The sequence below is a fragment of the Aquarana catesbeiana genome, linkage group LG06 (genome assembly GCF_042186555.1).
Source record: "Aquarana catesbeiana isolate 2022-GZ linkage group LG06, ASM4218655v1, whole genome shotgun sequence".
Lineage (NCBI taxonomy): Eukaryota > Metazoa > Chordata > Amphibia > Anura > Ranidae > Aquarana > Aquarana catesbeiana.
Window position 1 is genome coordinate 253619406 of NC_133329.1, and position 20825 is coordinate 253640230.

At 38.3% G+C, this 20825-nt stretch overlaps 1 protein-coding gene across 2 annotated transcripts in view; it reads right to left on the reverse strand.

The window, feature by feature from the left end:
• The window catches only part of COL3A1 (collagen type III alpha 1 chain), a 120469-nt gene that overhangs the window by 19881 nt on the left and 79763 nt on the right, over positions 1–20825 (reverse strand). For both annotated transcript variants that reach the window (XM_073633216.1, XM_073633215.1), the window contains 17 exons: positions 19116–19214; positions 18985–19029; positions 17264–17362; positions 14073–14126; positions 13886–13993; positions 11384–11437; positions 11196–11294; positions 7636–7689; positions 7048–7146; positions 6593–6646; positions 6459–6512; positions 6279–6332; positions 5735–5788; positions 5547–5591; positions 4194–4292; positions 3562–3669; positions 3411–3464 (listed from right to left, as the gene is read on the reverse strand). In XM_073633216.1, coding sequence (XP_073489317.1) covers positions 3411–3464; positions 3562–3669; positions 4194–4292; positions 5547–5591; positions 5735–5788; positions 6279–6332; positions 6459–6512; positions 6593–6646; positions 7048–7146; positions 7636–7689; positions 11196–11294; positions 11384–11437; positions 13886–13993; positions 14073–14126; positions 17264–17362; positions 18985–19029; positions 19116–19214 — 1233 coding nt within the window. The remainder of the gene's footprint in view (positions 1–3410; positions 3465–3561; positions 3670–4193; positions 4293–5546; positions 5592–5734; positions 5789–6278; positions 6333–6458; positions 6513–6592; positions 6647–7047; positions 7147–7635; positions 7690–11195; positions 11295–11383; positions 11438–13885; positions 13994–14072; positions 14127–17263; positions 17363–18984; positions 19030–19115; positions 19215–20825) is intronic.

Here is a 20825-nt window from a genome sequence, read left to right on the forward strand (position 1 = left end):
TTTTTTTCAGGCTATTATAATAATAAAAAAAGTTTAATAATATATTACCATTAATTAGCTATCTGTGTTACACAATTTTGTAAACATTGTATAGCAAATATTTTATAGATTATAATAATAAAGTGTTAATAATGCTTCTACGCTCCCTATCACCCCTACATCTATCAGTACTAAACTGCTACAGTAATCATTCATTTGCAGCACATAAAAAAACTGAGGCATGCACTTTCATGCACTCCCATTGTCTTCAATTGGCCCCCAATGCACATGACAGATGAATAAATGCATCTGAAGTATTTTTTATGATGCACCACATCTACAGGTGCATCTCATAAATTTTAAATATCATCAAAAAGTTACTGAAATAAATTAATTCTATTCAAAAAGTGAAACTCATATATTGTATGAAGATGCATTAGACACAGAGTGATATATTTCAAGCCTTTCTTTCTTTTAATTCTGTATTTTTATCACAGAAATGTTGGCTTACTGACAAGTATGTCCATGTACAGTATAGTATGCACTTAACACTTGGTCAGGGCTCCTTTTGCATGAATTACTGCATCGATACAGCGTGGCATGAAGGCGATCACCCTGTGGCACTGCTGAGGTGTTATGAAAGCCCAGGTTTCTTTGATAGTGGCTTTCAGCTCATCTGCATTGTTGGGTCTGGTGTCTCTAATCTTCCTCTTGACAATACCCCATAGATTCTCTATGGGGTTTAGGTTGGGCAAGTTTGATAACATGATCATTAAACCAGGTATTGGTACTTTCGGCAGTGTGGGCAGGTGCCAAGTCATGCTGAAAAATGAAATGAGCACCTCAAAGCTGGTCAGCAGAGGGAAGCATGAAGTGCTCTAGAATTTCCTGGTAGAGGGCTGTGCTGACTTTGGACTTGATAAAACACAGTGGGCCAACACCGGCAGATGACATGGCTCCCCAAATCATCACTAACTGTGGAAACTTCACACTAGACCTCATGCAATTTGGATTCTGTGCCTCTCCACTCTTCCTCCAGACTCTGGGACCTAGAATTCCAAATAAAATGCAGCATTTTCCACAGTCTGTGATGATTTGGGTAGCCATGTCATCTGCTGGTGTTGGTCCACTGTGCTTTATCGAGTCCAAAGTCAGCACAGCCCTCTACCAGGAAATTCCAGAGAACTTCATGCTTCCCTCTGCTGACCAGCTTTATGGAGATGCTGATTTCATTTTCTAGCAGGACTTGGCATCTGCCCACACTGCCAAAAGTACCAATATCTGGTTTAATGATCATGGTATTACTGTGCTTGACTGGCCAGCAAACTCGCCTGACCTAAACTCCACAGAGAGTCTGTGGGGCATTGCCAAGAGGAAGATGAGAAACACCAGACCCAACAATGCGAATGAGCTGGAGACCTCTATCAAAGAAACCTGAGCTTCCATAACACCTCAGCAGTGCCACAGGCTGATCGCCTACATGCCACACCAAATTGATGCAGTAATTCATGCAATAGGAGCCCTGACCAAGTATTGAGTGCATACTATACTGTACATAGACATACTTTTCAGTAAGTACATTTCTGTATTAAAAAAACTTTTTTTTTTTTTTTATTTATTTTTTTATATTGGTCTTATGTAATATTCTAATTTTCTGAGAAACTTAATTTTGGGTTTTCACTATCTGTAAGCCATAATCATCAAAATTAAAAGAAATAAATGCTTCAAATATATCACTCTGTGTGTAATGCATCTATATAAAATATATGAGTTTCACTATTTAAATTGAATTACTGTAATAAAAATAACTTTTTGATGATATTCTAATTTTATCAGATGCACCTGTCTGTGACCAAGTCCCATTGAAAAGAGTGGGATGCCACATAACATGCATTTTGATGCATCGTAACGCACTTTACTGAGAATTGGTGTGAACTGGGTTTGAAGCAGTGTTTTTTAACCTTTCTTTTTCAGTCAAGGCACCCTTTAAAATTGCTCACAATCCTGGTGCACACCACTCTGAGGGCTCATTCACACAAGGAAGTGTGTCTGAGAACGAGCGCCTTTTGCGATTTCCCACGTATTGCATTTTTAATAGGCAGCTCTATGCTTTTGAGACATGCAAAAAAGGTGCTGCCATGATTTTTTATTTTATATTCCAGGCAAATACTGGCATGATATTTAAATTGCGTCCCACCAAAATGCATGGTAGTGTAGTTGCGCTGTTTGTGTGAGAGTAGTAATATGAGTTTTGTGAATGGCACAGAGGGAAGAAGGGTGTGGGAGAGCAGCACAACCCATTTCAGTAGCAGAGTCTGCTGATAAACTTAACAGCCCCAGAAGATAGCCACTCTACACTCTATAGACAGTATCTGGTGGCTCTGAAAGGGGTAATAAATAGTTGTCTTTTGCCAGAAGAAGCTGCCTGCAAGTAATAGGATATACACCATTAGACACAACAAATGTGTTTGGTGCTGTATCAACAAAAAAGTTAAACTTTGACAAAAAAAAGGTTGTGTAATTGCAAAGAGTGGTCACAAATATTTAGAAGTAACATTTTAGAATGTTTTGGAGTATGTGATTGCCATGGGGGATCCCAAAGTAAATCTTTCCCTGTTGAAAGAAATTAAGGGTTTTTGGCTTCCCCTGGTTTAGGGTTTGAAAGATTGCTAATGTTTTTTCTTTGTTTGAACTCAATGGGCATGTGTTTTTTTTTTTTTCAACCTGGCTTCCAATATATGTATGTAAATACAGTAAGTATTTTTTTGCAATTCCCTGACAATCAGAATAATCTTTTCATTTGCACAATTACATCTGCAAAATGATAGTTAGTATCTGACAATTAGAGTACTTTCTTTGAAGACATTTTTTTCTTTATCAGACCTTTCATCTTTTAGGAAAAATAAAAGGAAGTATTAACAATTCAAGGGAAGGAGAGAATATTGGCCTGGTGCAATCAAATAATGATAATTATTAAACAGATAAAATCAGCTCTATGGTCATTCATAGTTTTATCCATTGATTAAATATTATTTTATGCACAAGGTTTGTATTGTCTTCTTCTCTCATAAGTAGTGATGTCTATCTCTGTCTGCTAAGAGAAGCTGCAAGACTGACTGTGTTCCTTCATACTTTTTAAGGAGTTTATTGCTTTGGGACTACCACCATTATCAAGTGGTCTTGTTCATACTTTCTTAAAAACTAAACACTTTGAAAATTTGTGAAAACTGATTTGAAAAACAGACGTTAGCTTTTTTAAATCTCAGAGCAAAAAAAAAAAGTTACTTACTTGCCATAATGCTATATTACTTATGTGCATATGTACATAATCATGTACATTAAACAAAATGTCCTTTACTTGTGCAGGACCCAAAACACACATTTGAGCAGATATGTTTTCTAATACATTATACTTGGCTACACAAACTCACTCTCAAACCATCTTTTCCAGGTAATCCATCTCCACCTCTGCCTCCAGGTTCTCCCTAAAAAACATAATATTTTAATTATTTAATTAGGACTAAACACATCTGTATATATTGTGTGAAAAAATCAATACATAAATTAAAGCTTGATACTGACCTTTTCACCTTTTGGCCCAGGATTTCCAAAGCCTCCTCTTTCTCCAGGCATGCCTTGAAGACCAGGTGGTCCCATTGCACCACCGGGCCCAGGTGGTCCAGCAGGTCCCTGTGTGTGTTCCACATCAGTTGAGTTTAAAATGCATTTTAAATAGCATAAGCTTTATTGTCTCTAGATAAATCATGTATGTGTTATATTTTTACTTCCTTTTTCAAAAGAATAAATAAAATGGGCTAAATGGGTGCAGCATTAAGTTCTACTGCATATAAAGCATATTGATCCTACAGATAAATGCACACATATGTATGCATTCGTTGGGAAGTGGTCTTCTTACATTTTTAAATGAAAGCCCTCACAGCTGAATCTCCCTACTAATATCAACAGGACTGTCTAACAAGACATTTTTTTCCATACTCTGTATATACCCTATACAGAAGTGAACTTGAATTGTTTAGAGAGGACTTAAAGTACCCATCCCTGATATTATAGCTAAAATAGGACTGCTACTATCAAGAGAAAGCATCAGTAAATAAACAAATTCAAAATGCCCATACCTAACATGATTTTACCCCACCTACTATATTTCTGAATGCTCAGTAACTCATCTTACATTTTTTTATTTCTGTTATTACCTTCCCACCATCTGGACCTGGAGGACCAGAAGCACCTCTATTACCAGTAGCTCCAGGAGGACCTTGCAGACCTCTTTCTCCGGGAATGCCATTTTCACCCTGAGATGGAGAACATTAATTGTACAATATTTATATCATATTAGTGCTCTGTAACATGTTACTTCTATACTTAATGCGTACTTTCTAGAGTATATGGCAAAAGTACTTGAGTAATCTACGATATCCCCACGTACAGTAAGAATAATTTTTAATTAACCAGCTAAAATGACAACAACTTCTGTTGTTTCTTACTGCCCTTGTGTTCTTTACCATTCTCATACCCATTTAGGGTATTTTGTACAAACAAGTAGCATTATTTCCTGAAATCTAGCTTTTAAAGCCAAAAAGCTTATATCAGCACCACACACCTTGCACCTGGCAGGTTATTTAAAAGAAAGAGCATTAACTGCATAGTACTGTTTCCATGGACATCACCTTGTTTAAAATTAAACACAATGTCAAGCAGTCATCATCTCTTCTCATCTGCAGCACTCTGAGACTATTATAAAGGGTTGGACAACACTCTTTTTAACCATATCAATGCTCAAGATGGGTTTTAACCACCAATCTAATGTGTTACTCAGATAAAAAATAAACCAATAAGAAAGATTGCATAAGAGACAATCTACTTTGTTATAATGGCCATACACCCATAGGTTGGGTACAGTAGTGGTATGTAAGCCGTAGATATGGAAGCCTTAAAAAATCATAATTACTTTTTGCATTAACAAGTATTCACTGTGGGTTGACTAGTGAATCGTGTCATGAATTTATTCCTTGAAAAAAATGGCCAGTTTTATGTAGTTTCTAATTTGTAAAGATATTCAAAAACTTGTCCATTTAGTCTTTTAGGCTTTGTGACATGAACACTGATTAGAGCTTATCATCTTCTATATGAAATACACTAGCAGCACTTAGAAGCATGGTTTCTTGGTTTATTTGTAAGCAGACTTAGTAGGACCCCTAATGTTCTGAACATCCAGTCAATGCAAAAAAAGAGTTCACATAAGATATTATTGATCTCACCTTAAAACTACACAATACTCTTGTTTCCGGAGCATGTACTTATTTTTCAATTGGCATCCTTTTATATGGAAAATCCCAAGGCTCATATTCTAAATCTATTCCCCTAGATATCTTTTAAATGCAATGACCGCTTTCATTGTAAATGTATCCTAAATTGATGACTGAGACAAATAAGCAATAGCCAAGTTCAGATGAATAAAGTATATATTTCCATAGAAAATGGCACCCACTACCAACTAAAAGGCCACAATAAACAGGTTAATTAGGATTCATGAATCAAGAACTCACTTTGCTACCTGGGGTTCCAGGACCACCAACTTCACCTTTAGGTCCCTGCAAGTAACATGGATTGGATATATGTATTATGGAGCAGTATACTCAGTTTATTCAAAACACATAAATACTTACTTTTAAAGAAATATTTTTTTAGGGTACACATATATCAGACTTTATAAGGGAGTGAAAGTGTAACTTACTGCTTCACCAGGTTTTCCATTCTCTCCGGCGGGTCCAGGAGATCCTGGCAGACCCTGTCAAAACAATACATAATTAATATTTTTCCCAAGGAATAGATTCATACCATCTTTTAAACCTTTGCCTCATGCAGTTTTTAGTACCCAAGTTGGAAATCAACATATATGACATACACACATTTTTTTTTTTACTAAATTCTGATATAATAGGAAAAAAATAAGAGTAACTGAAATATCTAGCGTAGTGATTCCACAAATGAGCCTCATCCCGATATCCAGTGTCTGGTTCAAATATCAATAATTGTTGAATGTCCTGGCTAAAAAATTGTTTTACAAACTAGTGTAGCTAGATGCAAAAATGTGGCTATACCAACTATAGAAGGTAAAATTCAAATTATGCCAATAATATTTTTAGGAATTTGAATAATAATTACATGCTCAATATTGAACTATATCACTCATTTGTGTTTTTTACTAAATATAAATATTATTAGGCTGGAGAATTAATTGTTTTTATAAACAGGTTAAATAAAAGGTCTGGCTATACCTGGAAGCCAGCTTGTCCAGGTGCTCCTGGTTCTCCTCGTTCACCTGGAGGTCCCTACAAAAGATAAACTGTATATTAGTAAATGCAAATAGGAACTATTAGTGTTTGAATATTGACTGGACTTCTGAAATGTGAGTATATGTATTCCTGCTCATTCTATATAGCGAAAACAGTACTTACTGCTGTACCCGGAGGACCCTGGGCTCCCGAGTCACCACTCTTTCCAGGAAGGCCCTGATAAAGAAAAAAGTCATATTATATTATAAGAATAAAAACACTGGAAATAGAATTAATATAAAAAGCACAACACTTACCTGTGGTCCAGGGGATCCAGGACCACCCCTTTCTCCATTTTTACCAGGTTGACCCTAAAATAAGGTACACATAGTTAAAATTGAAGTGATATCATATATTAAGGTCCAATAATCAAAAACTAAGGGTCACTAATGGGTTCAATAACCTCCTAACATTTTAAATCTCAAAGAACCCAGTTGTAAATTGTGCTTTTCCTCCATAAGGCCAGAAAGACAGTTCTTTAGAAATGCGTTTTCCAGCTGTACTGTTTATCTCAACTAAGTAATCACTATAGAGGCTAGACAATACTAGGAATTTTAGTCGGGATATCCTGCCACTTGGGGTGCCAAGACAAATTGTTGGCTACTGATTTAACTTGCCAAAAGCAATGCAAACTTTAAATATCAGTTTTGTTTTAAATGTTTATACGATTTACAATAAGCATGCCGTTTTGTAAGCATTAGGAAGCACTAACCTCATTACCCTTTGGACCAGGAAAACCCATAACTCCAGGTGAACCCCTTGGCCCTGGTGGACCGGGGTTGCCAGATCGTCCAGATTCTCCAGCAGGACCCTTACATAGAAGGTTGGACATTTTAAATGGTGAATATTCATAACAATTTTATTTCTAAACAGGTAAGTAAATATATTATGTAAGCTTTATCTTAATCTTTATTCTATAAACCTAATATTAATTAACAATAGTTATCAATGTATGATTAATTGTATTTACTATGACTGGTAACATTTTGTAACATATTATTTTATCTAAAAATAATAATAATTATCAGTTAAAGCAGAAGTAAACCCATTGATTTAACAGTTTCAAAAAACTGTTACATTTCCGGCAGGTGTCGGGAATGTAACTGTCACATTGTCACACTGTCACATTGATTGTGCTCTTAACCAAACTGTCATAACTGATCGAATGTACAGCATCATGGCAGTTAAAAATTAAACAGTGGCCAAGACTGCAGTTTCCTTGGCTGAAAACAATAGGAGGGTTAGTACCACTTTAAATGTTTTTTGGTTCTAACTTATGTTATACTGTTTAAACGCTTACTTGGGGCCCTGGTTTGCCATCAGATCCAGGACCACCAGGACTTCCAGTAGAACCCTACAATATAGAAGAAGGCAATGGTTAGCATTCAAAACAGGTAATGAAACAAAATAGATAGTTCCGCCGCCAGTTTCACAGTAATGTCCACCACATTCTAAGCAAAATTATTATCAACAAATCTCCATACCAAACAAAACTATAATTTATAAATTGGTTGGCATTCAGGCATGAAAGTTATTCTTGCTAAATGACAATATTTCTATGGCTACAGTTGTTTCATATCACAAGAGTTCTTTATAGATTATGTGCCTGCTGTCAATATTTTTACACTTAAAATCCTGATATGTGATCAAAATCAAATTGTTAAATTTAAATAATAACATGCGTTAATCATACTTTTAAAACAACACTTAACCTTCACCAAAGCATAGTCACAGGAACCAAAATTTGAAATGGTTCACATTTTATTACAATTTTAGTTACACTAGGAGTGTTTTGAAGATCTAGGTTGGAGGTCGGCAACCCATTGATTATGATCTACCTGTCAATCGTGGCCAGGTGACTGGTAGATCGGCAATCCTGCTTTGCCAACCCCTGGACTGCTTCACCCACATTGCAGAGCAGCGCAGGGAAGGAACTACTTTGTGTGCTGCACTGATCACGTTCAGCCCTTCTCTTACGTCTATCCCAGGTGCTTGTGCGTGACATCACATGGGATGGATGAGAGAGGAGAGCCGACCACAATCAGAAAGCCAGGAGAACGAGTTGTAGTATGTAGCCAGCACTTCCCTTGAGGAAGTTTCTGCTCTCTGCTCTGTTACTGACTGACCTTATACTCTTCCCAACTAACTGAAACCATCCTAAGCCCTACTAACTGACACAATCCACAGCCCTACTAACTGGCACAACCCACTGCTCTACTGTCACCATCCACTGCCCTAGTAACTAACACCATCCACTGCCGTACTGACACCATCCACTGCCCTACTAAATGTCACCCTCCAATGCCCTACTAATTGACACCATCCACTGCTTTAGGGTTGTGAACAAGCAAGCTATAGCTTGTGAAACGTCTACCATTGCCTGTATCTGTCTGACCCTTTTGATAATAAAGATGACATTGAGATAATTTGGAGTTCCAGTGTGCGACCAATTCCTTGTTTTGCTCGTTTTCCACGGTGGTGAGCCGAGGTCTGCCTGTGATCCATGATGTCTATTGAGAAAGGGGCGCGCCTTGCAATACATCCAAGTGCGCATGCCCAGGAAACGCGTCCACTATCGATGACGTCATCCCCCTGCAGCCAGCTGTCTCCTGTGTTTCAAGCCTCATTCTGAGGCCGCCTTCCGAAGACGGCTTTTCATCACACCCAGAAGAGTACTGATTACATCTACAGCATAGACCGCATATGGCACAGGTCCGGGAACGTCATCCATGACTTCTGATACCATGCTTGTTTTGCTTGCTAAAATGTGAGTTTATTTGTATTTTTATTAAAGTGTTATTTTATATATAAAAACGACTGCACCCTGAGGCGCCTCTTAACTCGTTGTTTTGCAGCCCCAGGAATATGTTTTCGCTCCTATTATGACGGCAGCCCTGCTTGCTTCCTTTGGACGTTTTTATTTTCACACCAGCATCACCACATAGACTCATCTGCCTGTGTTTGCTATATGGACTATTGATTTTCCCAGTTTTCCATTTATTTATCTAGATATTCATGTATTAGCAAACGTAGATTTTGATCTCATGTGAATCCTGCGTTGTTGCGCCTATACTTGTTACTAAATGCACCTGTGATCCATCCTGCACCTGATTTTGCCTAGAGCAGTGTGCTTCTCTTTGTCCTTTGCAACTGACACCATCCACTGCCATACTAACTGACACCATCCACTGCCATACTAAATGTCACCCTCCAATGCCCTACTAATTGACACCATCCACTGCCTTACTAAGTGTCACCATGCCTTACTAAGTGACAGCATACGCCTACTAACTGTCACCATCCTCTGCCTTTACCAAGTGTACACTATCCTCTGCCCTACTAACTGACACCATCCTCTGCCCTACTAACTGGCACCATTCACTTCTCTACTGACTGACACTGCCCACTGCTCTACTGAAACTTCTGTACACTGTTCTACTGATACTGATCCTGTCTTTGGATATAATGATCCCTGAAATCTGCATACATCATACAAACTGCTGACTCCTGTGCCCTATCTATTACTGACCTCTATACACTGCCCTACTTATTACTGACCTCTATACACCGCCCTACACACCTCCCTACCTATTACTGACCTCCATACACCACCCTATCTATTACTGACCTCTACATACAGTCCAACACACCTTTCTACATATTACTGACCTCTATACACTGCCCTACCTATTACTTACCTCTATACACCACCCTACCTATTACTGACCTCTATACACTGCCCTACCTGTTGCTGACCTCTATACACCACCCTACCTATTACTGACCTCTATACACTGCCTTAGCTTTTACTGACCCCAATATACCACCCTACCTATTACTGAACTCTATACACTGCCCCACCTATTACTGACCTCTACATACTGTCCTACACATCTCCCTACCTATTACTGACCTCTATACACTGCCCTACCTATTACTGACCTCTATATACCACCCTACCTATTACTGAGCTCTATACACTGACCTGCATGCAGGCCTGAAACTAGTCGAGGCAAGTCACCCTGCAGTACCAGAGGATCTGCTTTCATGAAATACATTTGCATCAGACTTTAATTACTCTCCATATATAAAAAATTGTGAATGAGAGTGAATAAGTTGTTCATTGAAGTTACCTTTTAAGGTAGGGTAAGTTTATATTTTTTCAGTGACATTAGTTTTATTATAAATTTTTCTAAGTTACCCCCGTAACATCCTTACTATGTAGTTAGGCCTTGCTGGTTCATTTCTTTTTTTAAAAAAAGTGCGGCAAACCTCAGTGATCTTTGATCTCTTTCTTGTTCTTCAGGTAGATCTACACCTCTTAAAGGTTACCTAACCTTGATCTCGGTGTCAAGAGTGCAGTGATTTGCTTACTTTTTACTCAGCTTTTATATTTTTTGTACAAATAAAATTTGATTTTTTACATAAATCATTCCCTGCTGTTATCTTTTTGGCTGTAACAAAGTCCCAGGGGAGACAGTTCTTCTTTTTGTTCACCCCTGATCTAGGTGGTAGGCAGCAAACCACCAGGAAGTTGAATGAATTGACTTCCAACTAACATAACATTTTCAAGGTAAATTTTACAGACTTTACATTGACAATCAATGACAAAAGTAACAATTTACATTCTAGTTAGGTACGTCCCTAGGCTTTTCAACCTAAGCAGTAAAAGTAGTTCTGTCTGCATAAAAATAAACCATCATTAGTGGTTATATTATTTCCTTACATCTGGGCTTTGTACACCAAAATCACAAATATATATATATACTTACACATATATGTAATTATGCAAATAAAAATGCTATTCTAATATATAATAGATGCAAATTATGATTATAAATACATAGAATACATATTTACCCTCATTCCTGGTGGTCCAGGGATTCCATCTCTTCCAGGTTCACCAGAACTTCCCCTTGGTCCAGCGCTGCCTGGAGCTCCACGTTCTCCAGGAGGTCCCTATTAACACACACATGGTTATAATGGCTTAAAAGCTAAATAAAATTTCATAATTAAAATAATAGCCCAAGCAGGTTCTATTTAAATACCTTTTCACCTGGACTTCCATTGCTGCCCGGGGGACCTCTGAAACCTGGTGTACCCTAAAATGTCACAAAAAAAAATTTGTATATTGAACATCAATTTCAAAGGTTTGCATAGAAGTAAAATGCGTTTTTGTTAGCATTTTTAAGTTGATCAGTTTAGTTCCTCCTTCAAGATTTTGTTTTTACTTTCCTGTAGTATATGTGCATAGGTGTATTGTTATGTGTATGAACGTCTTCAACAACAATGTTACAATATGTGAATTTATAACATTTATTTCACATTTTCTAAATTATTTCATTTTGAGCTTTGAATCAGGAGGCAGATTTCCAAACCGTTCAAACTATTTCTGTTTTTCAGCAATGTACTATTGAGGTATTTTTCTGACTACTAAAATCCTAAAAATTACAATACAAACCCTAGGAACTCTACTGAGTAACCTAATAGTCCTTTAAACCTGTAGTGCAGATTCCAGATTTTCTGCATCCAGCATTGGCAGACCCACAACACACCCTACAGTGCAATGTAGATGATCTATTGATATATGATTGCTGGTATTGTTGTAATTGCAATTTTTACTAGGAAAAAATGTAGGTGTTGCTAGTATATATCACTGTGATAGTATACATTTGACCTGCCTTTAAAGGTTAATGTTGGGGTATAGACTTAAACAAAGTTTAGAGATCAGGTTCAAGTATTGGTCAGGCTGATAGATTAGACTAAAGTTGAAGGTTAGGTTTAGAGCTTACATTATAGTTAAAGTGATTGCAAAGCTTCATGTTTTTTTTTAAATAACAAACATGTTATACTTACCTCCACTGTGCAGTTCGTTTTGCACAGAGTGGCCCCGATCATCCTCTTCTGGGGTCCTCTGGCAGCGCTGGTAGCTCCTCCCCGCATCGTATAACCCCTTGGCAGAAGCGTTCTCCTGGGGGGGTTACCTTGCGGTCGTGCTCCCGAGTCCAGCATTTGCGCCAATAGATGTAGAATGCCGGAATCGGCTCCACCCTGGCACCGCATCATTGGATTTGATTGACAGCAGCGGGAGCCAATGGCTGTGCTGCTATCAATCTATCCAAGCAAGAGCCGAGAACCCCAGGCAGAGGAAGAGAGCATCTCCGCCGTGGGAAATTCCAGGGTTTAGGTGAGTAAAATGGGATGCATAGGATGCATTAAGGTAAAAGAACACAAGGGTTTACAACCCCTTTAAGGATCAAAAATGACTTTTATTGTTTTCAGGTGCGATGAATTATTTTTGGTGGGGAGTGAAAAAATCCAATAAATTTTATCTGGGCCAAAACCGAGTGTGCTAACATTTCTGGCAACAAAACCTCCCACGCCTAAAACAGCCAAGTCAAATTTTAAAACCTAGAAAAATGTATCCCGTTTGGGGATCCGTGGGTCAAACCTAAAGTGTTTCTAAAGCCAAAAAAAATTTTTAATATTGCAGTTTACCAGTCCTTATATGTCGTGGCTGAAATAATTTCCTTTTTTTCCTTCTTCACCTAGGGTGACAACTCTGACTCACTTTACTGTACATATAAAGTAGCAGCATAGTAGGAGGGGCCTTATAGTTCATATACCATAACTTTTAAACCTGATAACATTGTTTCAGAATTACAGTTAAAGCAGAGTTCCACCCAAAAGTGGAACTACCACTTTAAGCACTCCTCATCCCCTTACATGCTACATTTGGCAATTTTTTTGGAGGGGGAGTGGGTACCTTGTTTTAAGAGGGACTTCCTGTCCCACTTCCTGCTTCCGTCTTTTGGCCGCCTAGGCGACTCCTCCTCTCCCCCTAGGCGGCCCTCCCTCTCTGCAATATTCTGGGACACATCACAGGTCCCAGAAGATTGCCAGGCCACTAACAGAGCGCAGAGCGACTCATGCATGTGCAGTGTGCATCCAGCCATGGAGCCGCAAGCTGTCATGGCCAGGTGCCCACAGACAGTTGCTATGACGGCGCCGCAGAGAGGAGAGGGAGAGGAGAAAGGCTCCGTGCAGCCTAGACTGTGGAATAGGTGAGTGTCTGTCTATTAAAGGTCAGCAGCTACACTTTTTGTAGCTGCTAACTTTTAATACACTAAAAACCAAGTGGAACTCCACTTTAAGTACACAGGCAAATACATGAATACTGAATATGTATCAGGATCAATAGGTATTCTTCTATACTTGCAGAACATATATTTAGTCTGGAACAGAAAACAAATGGAGCCACCATATATAAGCTAAGGGAAAATTCCCTTGCAAAGTGAACACACAATTTGCCTTTAGTTTTGTTCTTGGGATTATATATATTTCAACCGTGCACAGACAGTGTGGTGCCTGAGATCATCCTAATGTGCTAGGCTTTTAAGTTTAGGACCTGCAAAGAGTACTTTCTTTCTGCTTATGTTAGAAATCTATATGTTGCATTTGTAAATATGGCAAGTTATAAAGCTGCATACATTGTATGGTCTAATTATATAGTGCACATTAAAATATGAAATTTGTGTGTTACAACTTACTCTTTCTCCTGGTGTTCCTGGTAGACCATTAGTACCTGGTTCACCATTAGTTCCCTTTTTGCCTTCTTCTCCAGCAGGTCCAGGTGCACCCGGAGATCCAGATTCCCCCTAAAAAAAATTAAAAGGTTTAATTAGGAACACAAAAGTTATGGTAGTGAGATAGCAAGTGACACAGACTTATACTTACACGTTCGCCTCTTGGACCAGTCTCTCCTTTTCCGCCGTCTTTGCCATTTTCTCCCTAAAACAATAACAAGAAACACAAATGTTGCTCTAGAGAATATACAGTATATATATTGCTAATATATATATATATATATATATATATATATATATATATATATATATATATACACACACACACAGTACATATTAATTCTCTTTGACAGTTGTCAGGCAAGCAGGTGTCCTCATTGGAGGTTCCAATCACCTTCTGCTTTGTTGACAACTGTAAAACTTTGAATTTCCCATTCTCTACTGTCGCAGTGACAATGGTCACCGAAGAAACAGACGGTTAATCTATCCATCAAGGACATAGGCAGCAATAAAAACATAACAGAATGAAAAATATATATTAAATCACTTGCGCAAAGAATAAATTAATAAATGCAAAATAGAAAAACTTATGATAAATACTGCTGCTCTAAAAATGGTCTATGGGCTCATGCACCATACAGTAAGTTGATTATTGTAAATACGAGCTGCACTTACCCTTTCACTAAAAAAAGGGCAAACCTACTTAAAGTTTTTGTAGCCCAAACTTTTTTTCAAGTTTTGTATAAACTAGAGAAATGCTAGAATCTGTTATGCTTTTTATTGTAAACAAGACCTGCGCTCACCCTTTCACTATAAAAGTGCAAATGTGTCAATAAAGTACAATCAATACAAATAAAGAGCATATATACATTAAAGTACAAATAAACCATGAACGTGCATAAAATCCATCAAAGATGTAAAGTCCCAAAAAGTGACTGTGCAGCTTCTTAAATCCTGGTAAAAATGCCTTCAAAAGTGCATTTGTGCATCCACGACTGCTCTACAAAAATTCACCATCTGTGCCTCCACCAGAGTATGCATTCACCTGTCAATATAGAATGAGTATATACTGAGGTAGTGATTTGAAGCCCGGTTGACCTACCTTAGGCGGGAGTGCATACCATGGTGGGGTGCACAGATGGTGAATTGGTGTGGATTTAAGAAGCTGCACAATCACTTTTTGGGACTTTACATCTTTGATGGACTTTATGCACTTGCATGGTTTATTTGTACTTTAATTTATATATGCTCTTTATTTGTATTGATTGCACGTTATTGACACATTTAAGCTTTTATAGTGAAAGGGGAGCGCAGCTCTTGTTCACAATAAAAAGCATAACAGGTTCTAGCATTTCTCTAGTTTATACAAAACGTGAAAAAAAGTTTTGGCTACAAAAACTTTAAGTAGGTTGTCACTGATCTGTTACATGAAAACAACTATACCATGTTTTTAGTAACAATTGCAAACCACAATAGATGTTTATGTACACATTTTGCCAGCCTAACATTCTCTGGTGTCTAACATTTGTCAGTCTAAAGTTCTCAAGAAAATATTTGTTTAAAGCGGTTGTATAGTCTTTTTTTAACTTTTACCTACAGGTAAGCCTATAATAAGGCTTACCTGTAGGTAAAAAAAATATCTCCTAAACCTGTACGGTTTAGGAGATATTCCCCTTGCTATGAGCCGCTGACTGCAGCGGTGCATGCGCACAGGGGATTCTTGGCTGAAGGCCCGGAAACTGCATGCGCGGGAGTGATGACATCGCGGCTCCAGCCACTCACAGCGCTGGAGCCGTGATACCCGGAAGACATAAAAAAAACAACAGTGAGTCTCCAGCCCTACAAGGGTTAAATTGCCATTACCTCTAGGGTATTAGATAAAAGGTGCAATACTTACCTTATTTCTTACTCCAACAGGCTCCAGCCCTCTACTCTGCCCAGTTTGTGAGTGTTCACTTGCCATCCTCACATACAGTGCAGGGTTATTGGCCCTGCATTGTACCTGATGACATCATTGTGGGACCATGGCACGGAGCATCTTATAGAAGATGCTTCAGGGGAATGGTTGCAGAGATGGAAGTAGTCTGCCAGAGTGAAAAGTAAGGTAAGTAGTAGGTATAGCAGCTTTCTTTTTCCTGATCGTTTAGACCCAAGGAGCATTTAACTCTTATGCCGCGTACACACGAACGGACTTGCCAACAGGCTAAACTCCGTCGGCATTTCCGACGGAAAGATTTAGAACATGTTCTATATCTGAGTCCGTCGGTAATGCTGACAGAAAAGTCCGTTGGGGCATACACACGGTCAGAATGCCCGACCAAAAGCTCCCATCGGACTTTTTTTGTCGGGAAGTCCGGCCGTGTGTACACGACATTACACCGTGGAAGGGAGCGCTGCTGCAAAGGTTTTTGTTTTTTTAATTTCCAGAGTCGAGCTTTAAGTGTTATGGGGCGTACACACGGTCGGACTTTTTGGCTACAAAAGTCCGACAGCCTGTCCAACAGACTTTTGGGGAAGCCCACACACGATCGGATTGTCCACCGGATTTGGTCCGTCGGCGTCCGTCGGACTTTTGTAGCCTGAAAAGTCCGACCATGTATACGCCCCATTAGTTTTAATTAGTAAGTTGGAGTGCTATCTTTGAGATTTTTCCAAAAATTTCCAACATGCCCAATCACTCAAATCCAATGGCGCTTTGAAAATCGTCCATTGCTGCAGCCCACTAATGGTGCGAAGTTCTAAAGAAAATTCTTAGTTACAATTTTCGTAAGAAAATTCTTTTGAAATTTGACCCATGTATCGCCTGCTTTAGGGTCATATTTTTAAAGAAAGAATATGACATTCAACAAACATTCACAGCAGGTGGCTTCTCCAGGAGTGGGTGCTGCAAATTACAGTGATTAATTTACCACCAATAAATGTTTGATGAAAGATGCATTCACTGCTTTATAAATGTGCCCGATAGAGCAATCAGCTTCATTTGCTGGGATACTCTAATAAGTCTCCTTCTTATTATGATACATTCACACAGCATTATATGAATGGATGGAATACATTTAACACCACTTGTCCCATTTTATTAATAGTTTCTACAGAATTTCTTATCAAAACTTTATCAGATTTGGTAGATGATTACAATTTAATTATTCACCTTTAGCAAGTAAATATCTTTAGTAAGTGTGTAACTTTGGTGCAAAATAAAAATTGTATCATAAACAAATACATATTAGCTTTCTGAAAAGAGAACCTAAGAAAACAATGCACAAAAATATATTCTTAAACTTCTGTATAAAACAACAATGTTACTGATAATTTATAGTATTCACTATTAGCAGTACTTACTGCAGGACCTCTTAAACCGGGTGCTCCATTAGTACCAGGGGGACCTGGTTGACCACGAGCACCACTCAAACCAGGAGCACCAGGAAGACCAGCAGGACCCTTTAAATATAAAGTCAATAAGTCAATCAATTACATCTTTACAGGTCTGTCAATTTATATTGTTGGGTCCCATAATAATAATTCACTATGCTTCTTAAGTGCCCATTCATACTACTACACTGTTATAATGCGTACGGTGGCACACTGTCCCTTCATTAGGGCACCCTGGTGCCATTCATTTTAAATGGCATTACAGCATACCTCCATAACAATGCAGTATGCTACAATATCAGCACTGCTTTGCCTGTGCAGCAAGACCTATATTCTTTACGTGTTGGAGTGCATTACAGACCATTCATTTTGAACAGGCTGTCTAACGAAACGTGCCTCAATGCACTAAAATGTGGGCACTGTATTGCATGGAGCAAACGAGGGTGAACAGAAAACTCCGGACAGCCGCACTCCAAAGAAAAATTCTTGTGCCTTTATTGAAAAATTGGGATCACACTGTACAAGCCACAGCAAAGTGATACAAACAGAAGCTGACGCGTTTCACACTACAGGAAGTGCTTACCCATAGCCTTACTTTCGCTAACTGTATTGCATGGAGTTCAGGTGTGAATGGGCATCAGAGGTAACTATATGGCTTAGATCTATGACAAATGAGCTAACAATTAACACTATGCATACTATATATTATGTAAATAATAAATAAAGTTATTGCCTTGAAACCCAGTGAGGTTAAATTTATAATGAGAACACAATGAAGCTGTTGTTTACTTCACTTCTCTATTATCTTAATTTCCTTACACGTGATTAGAATATTGAAGAATAAATATCCTCATTTGGTGGAGTGAACATTGCAGTCCTTTAGTTTATCAACTTTAATGTATACATTGTGCACATGAATTTCTTCTTGTTTGACAAAATGCTAATCTCTTCTTTTTCTTGCTATTTTTGATATGGCAAACATAATATGCACGTTTTACAATTCTTTACAAAACTGGAATAAATAAACACACACAGGACTTTTTTTCTCCCCTGAATGTCTTTGCTCCAGGGGAGGAAAAAGAAACTTAAAAAATTCACCTAAAGCCACATTTTGCATGTGTGTTTATGCATGTTCACGCATTTGGCAATAATGCATTATATTGGCTAGATTATTAATTTATTCTGGCCAATAGAATGCATTAAATCCCAAATGCACCTAAACACAACTCATGTTCATGCGTGCTTATACACGTTTGCTGTATTTTCTGCCCAATCACTCTACTTCTAAAGGGACAAGGTTTTTCTTATGTCTCTAAACGCTCAGGCCTCTAAATGCCTGTCAATGCCTATGTTTAAAATCAAAATCAAATTATACTTTGTTTCAAATGCCTATGTATGCATGGACACATAAGCTAACATAGAGGGGCATTTAGAAGGCAGAAAAAAGTTAAACGCCTTTAAAAGTCCTGTTTGCATAAGGCCTTAAGGTAAGTATAACATTATACTAACAGCTTTTAAACATGTTGAAATTAATAACCTTACAGGTTTTAGTACAAAGATTAAAAATAAGTGATGTGATGTGAAGTTTAAGGAGTATAGACCCTTTTCTTCAATATAAAGACCAATGGGACTGACAGGCAGTCACCCCTTAAAATTGCATCGCTTTTTAATTAAGATATAATGACACTTACAATTTCACCTTTACCGCCAGGATTTCCATCCCTGCCAGGAGGACCCTAAAATATAGAATAAATACATTATTGTATAACTTTTATTATACCAAACTAAGTTACATGAATATTTTCATTTAAAAGTTGCTTACAGAAGGGCCTGTTAAACCAGATGGGCCTTGGGGTCCTATTTCACCTCTAGATCCTGGAGCACCATCAGAACCACGAGAACCAGGAGATCCAGCTTCACCCTGCAAGATGACAGAAAAGGGAGTTTCAAATCAGGGTCATTCTGAGGCTAAAAAATAGCCCTGGTATATAAAGCACATCAGACAACTGACTAAACATTTTTAACCCTAGTGTTCCAATAGTGAAAATGTACTGCAGCTACTGCAATGTTGAAATGGATTAAGTGACCCTGGGTATAGAAAAAGCATATGCTACTGGGGATGCATTTAAACTGGCGACCAGCAACGCACAGATGCTCACAACATCAGCCCATAAAGCCACAGACAAACCAATCCTTCTAGAAAAGGGGCAAATGACAGAATGGCAGACCACACCTCAGACAAAACACAGTTTTTAGTAAGTGAAGTATATGTAAGCATGGTTGGGATTTTCTTAAATTTCGTTTTTTCAAAATATTCCTATAATGATAAAAGGAAATCTGAATAATTTTTCCAATGTTAAGTTTAAAGGATAAGCTCACCTTCAGGAACATGTTACATGTTCCACCCATTTTTAGGGTTAAACATCTTCTCCCTGCACCCACTGTCACAATTTGAAAAGGGCGCAGCTCTCTGGGGCTCCACCCACATGGCCACGTCATTCATTCACAGAGTTCTGGTAATGAATAGACTACAAGAATCTGCAACCTTTGCGGCTGACGGCTTGTAGTACTCAATGAATTACAAGGACGTTGGTGAGCATCCTTGTAGTTCATTGATTCTTCCTGGACTGAAGTAATTGTCTGCCTGTATCGGAGGTATGCTACAGCTGCAGTGACAGCCTGCAGGAGCCTAATTGCGGGTACAATGCTTTACAGGCTCCTAAGAAAAAAAAATAGTAAATGCGCATTTTTTTACCACCAAAAAATGTGTATTTATTTATTTTTTTAAAAAAAGTGAACATATCCTTTAAAGAACAGGTCTGCAAAAATAATTTAAACCCATCTGAACGTTTAGTTAAAAAACAGCTAAATACATTCCGGGTGAATCAAAATGAAAGGTGTGCAAAGTCTTTTCCTTAGAAAAAAGCCACAGCCTGGGCAGAAAGGCCTTTCCTGTGCAATCATGTTTTAGAGAAGGGCCCTCGCTCTCTGTTTGAGGAAAGCATTTTCTCTGCAGAGGTCTGAGATGCCCCCATGCTGAGTCAAAGCTAGAGCTCTCCAATCAGCAGGAAGCATGATTTTCACTGATTGCAAAGGTCTGACACATCAGGGGGTTTATTGGACCCCTGCAGAAACACCACTACTTCCACACAGGAAACAATGCTCCCCACACAGCCTGTTAGCAGGGGACAGGCTTTTCAGACTGTAGCTGCCTTAAAATAAAAATAAACTGCAGGACTTTGCACACCTTTTGTTTTGATGCATTTATTCAGTTGGGCTTTAAAAAAAATATTATTTAATTATTGTAAACAATAATACTATAAACAGTAAATAACAACATAAAAAATGAATCTGCTGGTTTAGAGGGAAGCACTTCTGTCTTCCTAGAACTAGGGTCCCTGGTACCTGGCAAAGGTGGACACATGCAGAGGAGGTGGTGGACTGGCTTACTAAACCTTCCTCATCCTCCTCATCCTCTGTCAGGCAAGCAGAGACAAGTGTGTAGTCCCCTACAGTTGCCAGAGTGGATAAA